The sequence below is a fragment of the Phallusia mammillata genome, chromosome 6, assembly GCF_965637545.1.
Source record: "Phallusia mammillata chromosome 6, kaPhaMamm4.hap1.1, whole genome shotgun sequence".
Lineage (NCBI taxonomy): Eukaryota > Metazoa > Chordata > Ascidiacea > Phlebobranchia > Ascidiidae > Phallusia > Phallusia mammillata.
The window spans coordinates 27,283,424-27,294,861 of record NC_137257.1 but is presented as its reverse complement, the minus strand read 5'-3'; the positions used below and the strand labels follow the sequence as shown (position 1 = coordinate 27,294,861).

At 37.1% G+C, this 11,438-nt stretch overlaps 2 protein-coding genes across 4 annotated transcripts; both read right to left on the bottom strand.

Moving 5' to 3' along the window:
* Nucleotides 1-193: 193 nt before the first annotated feature.
* On the bottom strand, nucleotides 194-10,022 carry LOC145233282 (vacuolar protein sorting-associated protein 54-like). Of its 2 annotated transcripts, none has more exons than XM_080097983.1 (19): nucleotides 9,773-10,022; nucleotides 9,509-9,683; nucleotides 8,985-9,164; nucleotides 8,757-8,925; nucleotides 6,885-6,974; nucleotides 6,564-6,757; nucleotides 6,089-6,283; nucleotides 5,810-6,022; nucleotides 4,661-5,147; nucleotides 4,211-4,329; nucleotides 3,834-3,982; nucleotides 3,630-3,775; nucleotides 3,452-3,549; nucleotides 3,157-3,243; nucleotides 2,808-2,982; nucleotides 2,558-2,716; nucleotides 1,141-1,308; nucleotides 929-1,078; nucleotides 194-551 (listed from the first exon to the last, which is right to left on the bottom strand). In XM_080097983.1, exons 1-19 carry the CDS (start codon nucleotides 9,948-9,950, stop codon nucleotides 498-500), a joined length of 3,186 nt encoding a protein of 1,061 aa, XP_079954109.1. In that variant the 5' UTR covers nucleotides 9,951-10,022; the 3' UTR covers nucleotides 194-497. The 2 variants fall into 2 exon arrangements, with proteins under 2 accessions (XP_079954109.1, XP_079954108.1); XM_080097982.1 differs by having other exon boundaries at nucleotides 3,157-3,246; nucleotides 9,773-10,021.
* Nucleotides 10,023-11,284, bottom strand: LOC145233305 (NADH dehydrogenase [ubiquinone] 1 alpha subcomplex assembly factor 4-like). Of its 2 annotated transcripts, XM_080098015.1 has the most exons (3): nucleotides 10,830-11,277; nucleotides 10,627-10,728; nucleotides 10,023-10,535 (listed from the first exon to the last, which is right to left on the bottom strand). In XM_080098015.1, exons 1-3 carry the CDS (start codon nucleotides 11,008-11,010, stop codon nucleotides 10,279-10,281), a joined length of 540 nt encoding a protein of 179 aa, XP_079954141.1. In that variant the 5' UTR covers nucleotides 11,011-11,277; the 3' UTR covers nucleotides 10,023-10,278. The 2 variants fall into 2 exon arrangements, with proteins under 2 accessions (XP_079954141.1, XP_079954143.1); XM_080098017.1 differs by lacking the exon at nucleotides 10,627-10,728 and having other exon boundaries at nucleotides 10,830-11,284.
* Between the last annotated feature and the right edge of the window lie 154 nt (nucleotides 11,285-11,438).

Here is an 11,438-nt window from a genome sequence, read left to right as displayed (position 1 = left end):
AGCAATTAGTGTCAGGCTGCATACATTTCAAGCCTGTAATTCCTTCTCTTCATGTCATATGCTGAAACTTTGTTGTTGTAGAAAATCCTCATGCTTTAACTTAAATCTCACCCAAAAATAACAAGATTTCAACCAGGCAGAACCAGCAGACCTGATGTACTGTCTGCTGTCATAATTTGAATAAAAATCAGGATGATTTCGACACCTTTTTTATTATGGCGTATTGCACAGCAGCCAATGTGTAAAGAAATGATTTTAAAGTGAAGCAAGTGCACATTTGTAACAAAATCCATGTGATACCAAATGTTTTTTCTATAAACATTTAAAATTTTAAAAAGGTTTAGACAGCATTACAGCCGCCAGGTGGCGCACTTGAACGGTAACAATGGGACGCGTTGTAATTGCTAAATCGCGTTGAACAAAGCACCATTTGAACGTAAACATAAATAAAGGCACGGATTGTGACATCACAGTGCTCGTTTCCTGGAAAATCGAAATCAACTCCAAACGGATGATAATTTTAAATCGATTTTTCCGATACCGACAAGATTCTGTAAAAAAATGGAGGCATTACAAAAATTATTTTAATATTTCCACAGCAATTAGCTTTAATTACAAATAAATAAAAACTGTAATTATGATGGTGCTTACAAAGGGGTGGTACCAAATACTGCATGATGTGTAAATTGTGAGAAAACAAGCCCCAACAAGGGTAAATTAGGCCACATTCTATTATTATTTCAATTACAAACCCTCACCCAACCCAAATAGCTCTATCCAGTCAGCACTTTCAAAAGTGTGTAAAAATTATACTTTTTGCATAAAGTATGTTGAAGCCCTCTACAACTTCCTACCTTGTGATAACATGCAGTATTTGGTAGCATTGTTTACAAATTATACAAACTTACACCCACTTCACATTTTGTACCTTAACATTGGTTTCATAAAAGTTTAGATCAGATGTAACCAATCCATGTTGAGGACCTCCATCACAACGAACATTCAAACGCTGAAGAACTTTTCGCACTCGAAATTTCAGCTCATCGTTTAGAGTCAACACAATGTTTCGGATTTGGTCCTACCCCACAAAATCAGTTTATAAAACCACAACAATATACTCCAGCTTAAACTGTATGTTACCTGTGGTAGAAGAGCACTGACGGTGTCGTGAAATTTTGTGAGTTGTTTACAAATTCCCCTGAAACTGGATGAGGGCACAGGAGCTTTCACTTCCCACTTTGCAAGTTGTCGATCAAAAACTCCGCTGACGATCGAAACAAACTTCTTCTCTATCTCAGTGACGTGATCCTGAAATTTTATTTTCAATGCTGTTGATATTTTAGCCATAAACTAGAAGGGTGGCTTAGCACATATTGCCCTTGCATATACACTATAACCTATTTTAAAACATAAATATATTTCCTATGCTTAGTTTGTATTGGGTCCCATATTAGTCACCGTCTTTTGTAACCTTAGTCGTTTCTGCAGGCAAAAACTCATGGGTCCCCACACATGCAAAGTTGAAAATAATGCAATTCAAGAGATAACCATGAGAAAGGCGGGTGTTGTAAGGTAAAACACAGTGACCGGCACTGGGCTTAAATAATAATGCTATGTAGAATACAAACTATAAAATTAGATTCACCCCAGATATTGTTTGAAGTATGTCCTATTTAATGTTTTAAAAAACTGACCCATTTTAGGTGGCTAGTAGGGTAACTAATTGGGTTCGACACACAAATTAAAAAATATATAAAAACCACAATGACTCTAGTACTGCAAAATTTCAGCCCAAATCCGCCAACGTTTAAAATTTCGACCACTAGAGGTGTTTTGAGCAACAACCGTTAATGTTTCTGACACCATAGGGCTGTTAACAAGCCCGCCCTTGTAACACTATTGCGCCAAAGAAATCTTTCGTTTGTGGTGCCCAGTAACATACAAATACGTTTTACACTTTGGGGGCTTGTGGGGTAAATGTTAGGACTGCAGGGTTGAACACAACAATCAACACCTATAAATAGCATACTATACAAGAAATCCAAATTTCAGCCAATTCTGACACTGTTTAAAAACTCACCCATTTTAGGGGGCTAGCGGGGTAAATACTGGGGTTACCAACAAAAACAAAGTGGGATGCACATCTACATAACTATATCTACCATCTGTGTAAATTTCAGCCAAATTCATCAAACATTTGATGGAAAAACGAGTCGGACAAACTTTGGGAAGAAAAAAAAAGTCGAGTGAAATCAATATGTGTCCCCTTCAGGGAAGGGGACCCATAATTAACCATACCATGCAATTTTCAACTTTTGCCCCAGTGACTAAAGCTAGTTTTTATAGGTTATATGCAACAGACTGAAAACTTCAAAAGTCTGAAGTCATCTACTGTTTTTATGTATAGGTATATTCATTTCACCTAAGTAATATGCATCATCAGTATCATACTACACACAGTTATATACATGCATCATATTTTCTTATATTTTGGAACAAACAAAAGTTTTTCCAGTTAAGCATTATGTTTATAACAAACAGAAATTCTCACACATACCTGGTAATCTTTGGTGACATGATCAAAATGTCGCAACACAGATTTATGTTTTGGTGGCAAGTTTCCGTTCCCAGTTGCGCTACTTGATTGTAAGTTGCTTTGTTTCATAATTTTCACTTCAAAGTGAGATCGTATTGAAGGCAAACAATGAAGTATTAACTGCAAAGATAACAATGACAAATTATTTTCAACATGAACCAACTTTCACAACAGTGTACTTCAGCTGCTTGTAATTCATTGTGTAGCAAACCTGTAGACATCTGGAAGCTAAAGCCAAGTTTTTTGTGGTGATTGTTTTAAGTCCGACCAACTGTAGAGCACCGGCTCCTAACACAAGCTGACATGTTCTCGAATTAAACAAGGTTAAAAGGTCACGCAATCGATGGACAAGGTCGGATGTTGAGGAGGGAAGGTCATCCGAACATCTACAAACAAATGAGCTCATTTTGTTTTCTCTATTGTACAGATTGCCTAAAAATTTAATAAATTAGATTTCAACTTTCAAGCAGAAAAAACGTTTATAAATTTGCAAGAACTTGTTTACAAAAACTTAACATGCGGTGTCTTACACAAACTGGAACTTTCTATCAAAAACATACTTGCAATACTCAGAAACCATCTTGAGCAGAATGAGAACTGTTCCCACAACAATATATTGCTCACCGTCGAGTTGCAGAAACTCACTGCTTCTGAAAATAAGTTTGATTTTGAGCAGAATTATGATTTGGTAACATAGTGTTTGTAAGATGCTTCTCAACCAAAATCAAATTCATAAAAATGCCACCACACTTTTGCCATGAGCTCCACAGCGATCAGTTACTAATACCCAGCTTATGAAAGGGATAAAACACATTCCTCGCATCACATGCAGGATTAGCGTCGTTTAATCCAGACCTGTTCTCCTGTTCCTCAGACTCTTGTCGTTCCGGTTGATTAATTTTTCCGTCAACGAGATTTTGCACGAGTTGCGACAACTCTGTCGGGACTTCAGCCTACAGAAAATATTTTTCAACATAAACACAAAATTACAAACCTGCTGGAAACCACACACATCAGGGTTTTCGGCACCAACCTGTTTCCAAACTTCATTGTCAAGAATCAGCGAAAGTTTGTTTCTTCTTTCTTCGTGAAATCTTGAGACAAATCTTGACGCTTGTGTCTTGAGCGCTCCCTTCAAAGCTCCGTTTAACGACAGGTGCCGTTCATCCGTGAGGCAATCTACAATAACCAAATATTTCATATAACGTGGATGTTTGATAACCAACAAATCTTGTACCATTCGTTTTTCCCCCGCTGTCTCGCTGAACAATCGATTCAGATTCTGTCGTGAAATGTTTCACAGACTTTGCAAGTAAAAGAAAATCGCTTGAACTCAGTTTGTCAAGTGAGCTGTCCTTCCCTTTAGCAATGAGAACTTTCACACACCTGAAAGTTTTAATGTAAAAATAATGCCAAGTGATATAAAAATAATGCCAAAGAACTGATGTCGTCACAACAGTGATCGTCTGCGTAATGCACGTATGTATAATCTATTCTATACACGCAAGTTCTCTGGCAGTTATGTTTTTGAATAAATCACACTTCAAGTCCGTGTTCCTAAATAATGAAGAGTAATGTAAAAATAATGCCGAGTAAAAACTTCACTTAAGTCACCTATCCTGTTGAAAATCACAAGTCCAGCATAACATATCTCTCAGCATTCGTGTGAAGTTGTCCTGCTCCTCTTGTGTCATTACTTCACCAAGATATGACGATGTAACGTCTGATTCGGTCTGTTCAATAAACTCATTTCCATTGCAAAGTGGAAGTGCAACAAGAACAATATACAAGGTAGAGCATCGAGCCAATAAAATACAAGCTGCAGACAGTGCACATTGTTTCAACCTATAAGGTCTCATCAGTGCAGCTGGTGACAAGAGATCGCAAGTTGCCTCTGTCGTATATGCCCTGTTGTGGCATCGCACAAACTGGAGTGCCTTGGATGGTTACACTAACCAATACGGCCTATCTCTTGTCGCCAGCTGCATTGATGAGACCTTATAGGCCGAAACAATGTGCACTGCCTGCAGCTTAACAATATACACGGTGGAGTAAAAGTTCTACCTCTTTATCTAGATCGCCTTGGCAACCAGATGGGTTGTCGTCAGACTGGAAACCATTTTGTAGGTTTCCTTCAGGGAGAGGAGTTGGAGGAGCAAGATATGAATCAGCGGCAGACGTGAGAAGTTCGTCCTCGTAACTTGCAAGCCCGTACATATCATCCACGTCGTCCACAAACGGGTTTGAACTTTCAGCGTTGCGACTTTCCAATCTTCCTCGTTTTAATCTGCTCGAAACTTTAACGGGGGATTCAACCAGGAATGGGTTCGAACTTTCCTCGTCCGCCGAGTTGAGGAAAGGGTTCGTTTGCTCCGATTCTGAGGTGGAGTCATCAAAGGGATTTGTTTTATTGCTGCTTGCTTCTTTATGCAAGTTTGTAGATTTATCTATTTTTCTTTTAAGTTTGTGGTGTTGAACACAAATAATGTCTCCGTGTGACAATGCTTCGCTGGCAACATTTCCAATAATCCCAAGAATTGTCTTCACTCGCCTGCAAAAAAACACAAAGAAATACAAAAAACAAATGTTAAGTTTGCTGACAATATACTGCAAGCTCACAGACCAATTTTAGTTTGAAAAAGATGCAATGTTGTAATCGAGAAAGCTGTTGAGACATTTCTGCCATCAGCAATTGTAATTGTTACATCACTAAGTGCCACTTTTCCTGTGTTGTCATTAAATATGGCCACAACTTTTTACATATATATTTATGTTTCTTTTGTCAGTCCGTCTATTCTGTTTGTTCCTACGTTTAACTTTAAATTAAGACCTAATTTGAGTTAAGCAAATGTGCTAAATACAATTCCTACAATCTGTTTCTGAAAACAACTGTTTATTCTAGAATGGCGGTTTTATGTCAAGAAAAAAAATCAAAAAGTCTATAACTGAGGACATCTTCCAAAAATATTACTACTGTTATTGATATTATAATTGTTATTTACTGCCATATAAAGTACCAGCTTAATAAAAAACTACAAGCAAAATCAGCCCAACTTATACAGAGAAAATAAAAACTTAGAAGTAAAATTTTACTGCTATAGATGATGGTTAGGTTTTTTATGCAACTGATTTAAAATGTAACGTGGGTTCAAATGGTCCATGGTTTTAACTTCAATATAACCATAACTTTTTTATTAAATTAAATGATTTCACCTGAGCAAAGTTAGAAGTTGAAGGAATATTTTGTCGAGTAAAATAATCCAATCTGCGAAGATAAGCATTCTCATCCTGGATGCGAGAGTCTCCTGTTTCTCCTCCCTGTCATCCAGCAATCCTGTTGGATCATCACATCGCGACGGAAGAGATTTCACTGAATCGGTCACGGCTTCTTTGATCAAATACTTGACAGCTTGCTCAATCTCTCCACTGCGGAACAAAAATGTTTGTTGAAAAACAAAATCAACAATGCAAAAATTTCAACACTTGATTTACCGAAAACCTTCAAGAAAATCAAATCGACCTTGTCTCAACAATCCGAGAGTCACAGCAGAAATTCTGTGAGGTTCAGAACACAAGTGACCTTCATCTATTGGTCTCTGAATCTCAAAGGTCAAACACTCGGCAATTTCTTGCTGCATCATGTGACCAATCACACGCTCCATTTCAGTCAGCTGACTGCTTAAATGTCTAAAGAAAATTTTTGAAAATTTAAAGAAGTTGGCAGGAACTCACTAACGTTTGTTGGTTGTGCTTTCATTGCTTATCTAATTTTAAAGTCTGGATTTGACTTCAACAGTGGAAAGTTCTTTTATAACTATTTTTCTGCAATGTCTCAAATCATCAAATAACAACCTTTCTACTCAGTTGAGGTTTTTTTCAAAATCACCTTCCATATTGGTTTATGATTCAATTGAGGGTGTGGTACAGAGTTATATGAACAAAATGTTTTTATCACAGCAGACAAAACCTGAAACAGTGCAATCCTGCCAGTTCCTGATGTAAAACCTCTTGTGTTGTCCTGATCAGGTCAAGGGATCCCGCGTACTCACTCGTAGAAAGTAACAGTTGGATGGTGGGCTGCGTTTGGTGGACCGTGACCACCATGTGCAATCGCTCAAGCAGAACTTCGGAATTACGAAGTGTGTGATGCAAATTAACAACCTTCGATAAAACACCCAACACATGTTGCAATTTAAGTAATATTATTGTTCAATTAACAACAAATTTTATTTAAATTTAGAAAGTTTTTATATGTGGAATGTTGAAATGCGATTAAATTCAACCACACCTGCAATGAGTTCTGGACAATATTTCTGTCAACCTCCTTTACTTTCGTCAACAGATTTTTCACACAATTCTGTGTTGACGTCAAATATTCCTGAAACCAAAATAAGTTTAAGGAAATGTGGCATTTACAGATTTAGCACTGAATCCTATTGTTTGATTGCTAAACTGAGTTATATCTACTAAGATGAAAACACTTATACCGGAATCAATCCTGAAGCGTTCATGCATACCCTCATTTATAAACTAGAATAGTGGTTTTCCTACTTCTTGCCAGTTTATATATACTACATCATATTTACTGATGTATCACATATACCACTTAGTATATTTATAATGGATATATATTTGGCACCTACATTTCATTGGGTCCATTTCATTGGATCTTTTTCCTGGCACTTTATAACATATATAATTTTTTCTGCAAGCATAATCTAATAAGTTCCCACACATGTGCACATGCGATTTGGTAACAGTAAAAATAGGGCACAGTCATTGTTAAACTGGAATAGTGTTGCGCCTTGTCTTCACAAGGTGGAAAATGGATGAGTCCAACTATTTAAACTTTTAACAAAGTTTCAACATTTTTTTTCTTTAATAGCCCTTTGCTTGTTGAATTATGATTTTTAATCCGTACATAGTGTTCCCTGTCGCCGTTAAGTTTCTACATACCAACAATATGATTGCTTAGCTGAGCTTTTTATGTCCAAACCTTGTCCTGAAACAGTTTTATTAACGCTTTCAGTTTGAGAAGTCACGTTTCACAGGTGTAACAAATTGTGCTGCGTTGTAGCTCTGTGTTTTGAAACACGAATAAGTTGACCTACATTAACGTTTACAGCTCAATATAACTAACATGGTAACATCTTAATTCCAACCAGTGAGAAAATGGTCAAGTGGCGACTGCGTTCATGTGTGAAGCAGAGGCATTTTTTCCATGCGCCACTATCGTCAATCACTCCCATTGCGCCAGCTGTGCACTGAGCGAGCACAAATTTGACAAAAGACAGCATGTAAAAACATATTTGGGGCTGTAAGAGTAATTACTGAGCTGATTGCACTGAAATTTTTAACAGCCAACAAGGAGCACCCTATCCACAGCTGTTTAAAATTTCAGCAGGTTAAGTCTTGTATTTCTGACCTCGTTAACATGTGAACAAACAAACAAATGTTTTAGGGTAAAGGGGCGAAAATGGATATATACAACTTTAAGTTACAAAATACTTTAAAATACGCTGCAATGTACCAATCAAAAAAGTATAAAACTCCAGAATCATCTGCTTTAGCAAGTATAGGCGTTTTAAAAACTTCACGTTTTGGGGGGCTATGGGTGAACCGAGGGATCAAACAAGGTCAAAATTCACATGGACCATCTTTAGACCAATATCTATAATGTGTGTAAATTTAAAAGTTTGAACCATTTCTTTCTTGCTCAAAACGTGGGAACAAATCCGCATTAGACGGAAAAAGAGAAAAATATATATATATATTGACAAAAACAATGTGTCCCCTTCAGGGAAGGGGACCCATAATTATTTCACACCAGACCCAATGAAGGAGTTACGCCGAATCAAGCCAGTCTTCCAAGCATTCCACATGGCAAGGCACAGACTGGAAAAATCTAGCCATGGGGATTGCTTACCATGAAGCTGACATGTGCAGCATACAAGGCAGGCAATGGTTCTTGTGATTCAACTTTTGGCGGGTTTACCACTGAGCTTGTGTAGCTCAGTTGGTAGAGCACAAGTCCCATAAGGGAATTTAGTCTGTGCCTAGCATTATGTGGATGCTTGGGAGACCGCCTTGATTTGGTATCACACCTTAAGTAGGCCTGCCTACTATGATAAATTATGTCTAATTATACAGTTCCACTTACATGCAGCTGGTCATGAGATGACATGGCTTTAAAAAACGCATCAGATCGTAGTGAAATTTGTCGGACTATCGCCATTTCCACCATGTCAAGGTAATGACTCAACTTCTCTTGTAAAAGTTTTGATGAGGAAACCTCCCGTTTCAAATAACTTTTATCATTGTTTGACGTTCTGACAAACATGGACAAAATGAAATACAACAAACCATTGGTAAATTACTGCAAACTTACTCATTTTTTGGTTCAGGTGTTTCAGTGGAGTTGAGCACAGCTCCAAATATTTGTGGAGATTCCATTGCAAAATCTGACCTTAGAAATATCCTAGGAAGAGCATCCAGGGCGGCTCTGGTTTTCAGGATAGCTTCTCTTTCATGTTGCGCCGTAATTGCAGATTTTATCGCGCTCTTTTTTCTGCATCAAATATTTCATTTGCATTTTTTCAGCAAAACATTATGCTGACTATAGATTATTCACCACTATATACTACAATTGGTTCATGCATCATTTCTCAACACAGAATCTTTAAATGATAAGCTGCAGACAGTGCACACTGTTTCGACCTATAAGGTCTCATCAGTGCAGCTGGTGACGAGAGATCGGCCGCATTGGCTAGTGTAGCCTGCAGCTTATCATTTATTGGCTCTATGCTTTTACATTGAATCTTTAAATGTTTTTCTATTTATAAAAGGCAGTCTACAAAGTTTATGCAAGACCAAAAATTTTGAAATGAAACCCTCAATGTTAAGCAACCAAACCTGCTGCCATTATATGTTGCAGAAATATTGCCTGCATGGTCGACATTTGATGATGTTTTGATGCTTTTCAAAGATTGGCTGTCATGTCTCAGCACTCGGTCACTGGTTGTGTCAAGGTAACTCTCAAAGTGGCCTCTCACAACATTAGGAACCCATTTGGATCTCTGAAGTGATCCTGAAATAATCATGAACAGTTAACCTTGCTGCAAAGCTATATAGGAACATACGTGTGCCAGCAACATTCAATCTTAACATAGTCTTCACCTGGTGATATGTCTTTAAAAGATTCTCCCCATGTTTTAGTGAAAAGGTCATAATCCCGTCTTGCTTTCCTTGGGTCGTTTAGTAGAGCAGCAAGATTAACCTTCGCATCATGGACCTTCCACACTCGAAGAGTTGAATCTGGTTCTTCATTGTCATGTTTTCTTTCCATTACAAACATTCAGTTCATTTTCATTTGCATAGACCACAACCTTTGAGCAAATACAGTTGCACCTACTTTTTAAGTTGTATCTAGAAATAAAAGTAGAACAAATTTAGGACAAACAAATTTCATGATGACCATTAACCAAAAACATTATTAGTGGCAACCATAAACTTTCAATAACAAGCATATTTCTATCTTCAATTACGAACACACAGGTGTAGTTTTAATTCATCAACATTTCAAAACTCAATGAAACAAGTAACTGCTGAAAATACAAGTACAAAAAGTCTCATCATGTGAAAGGTTGCGCATGGAATTTGCAAACCTACAGATGTCTGAAACGCTATTTTTCATCTACCACTGATAAAAGAAAAAAATGTTTTACTAAATTTTTAATGTCACTTTCACGCAAGTTTGATTTTTGTGAAAGAAGAGAAGCGTTCCAATCATCAGGAGCCAGTGTGTGATTGTGGAGAACATTAATAATAACAGATAAAGACGCAAGCCCTTTAGGTACAGAAGAAACTTGAGGTTCAAAATATCGTTGTTTGGGAAGTTTCTTTGAATCAGCACCATCCACTTTCTGCTCAAAGTTTGCATCTAAAAACAAAGTAAAGAAAAAACACAAGTTGCAGTTCTATCTTAGCAATAAAATACAAAGTTTCTAATATATCCTAAAAAGTTGTAATACCTGGATCAATTGAGGTTATTTTTATTTGATTCATATTTGCAGTTAATGTTGCATTTTTCTGTCGCAGTTTTTCGACTACGTCTTTTGCTGAAACTATTTGCTCTGCAAAAAAATACCTCTTACTGTCAGCAGGTTTTTGTAGTTGGATTAAATTTAATGTAAATAATCTCCAAGCAGTAAAATTAGGACACTTCAATTTGTACCTTTAGTGAATTCATGCTTAGGAACATTCAAAGGTGCACGTTTTGGAATTTCTTTCTGTTTCTCAATAACTTTTTCGGCTCGTTCCAATGCCATGTAGCCTTGTAACTCTTTTTTGATTCTGCTACGGATGAAATTTTGCACTGTGTTACCGGTCTTGACGAGAGATTTGAAAAAACCCATGTTCTTTCCAAAATATTCAATAAACCGTGAGAGTAAATCACAATAACACGTAAACAGTATGAAAATAAAAGTCAATGCCTATACCACTGTAAACAACGTTACCTCATGCGCATTTCGTAGTTTTACTTTTGACTCATCCGCTTTCACTAGACGCTGACATTTGTATTTGTTTGTTGTGTTTCATTTTTCTGTTCTTTTTTTGCAGAAAAGTTATTGTTGTGGTGTTTTACATAAATCTAGACCTAAACATACGCAAGTTTGATGTTTTTCGTGCATCTTTGTTTCGCGTCTTTGGTAGGCTACTCAATCAGTTTTGTGTCTCGCTTTTTACCAAACTATTTTGCGCTGTCAACTATTTAGCTTTATTGCTCTTAAGATGCCAAATGTGCTGGAGGCGAAGCGTCACCAAAACGTTCTACAAGTATTTT

Coding starts and splice junctions, on each gene's coding strand:
- LOC145233282 (XM_080097982.1), bottom strand. CDS start 9,950: ATGTTTGTAATGGAAAGAAAACATGACAATGAAGAACCAGATTCAACT. Junction 6,023..6,088: donor GATTTTCTTGAAGGTTTTCG/GTAAATCAAGTG, acceptor TTTGTTCCGCAG/TGGAGAGATTGAGCAAGCTG. Junction 3,247..3,451: donor TCTGAGGAACAGGAGAACAG/GTCTGGATTAAA, acceptor ACTTATTTTCAG/AAGCAGTGAGTTTCTGCAAC.
- LOC145233305 (XM_080098015.1), bottom strand. CDS start 11,010: ATGGGTTTTTTCAAATCTCTCGTCAAGACCGGTAACACAGTGCAAAAT. Junction 10,729..10,829: donor TAAGCATGAATTCACTAAAG/GTACAAATTGAA, acceptor ATTTTTTTGCAG/AGCAAATAGTTTCAGCAAAA. Junction 10,536..10,626: donor AATAACCTCAATTGATCCAG/GTATTACAACTT, acceptor CTTTGTTTTTAG/ATGCAAACTTTGAGCAGAAA.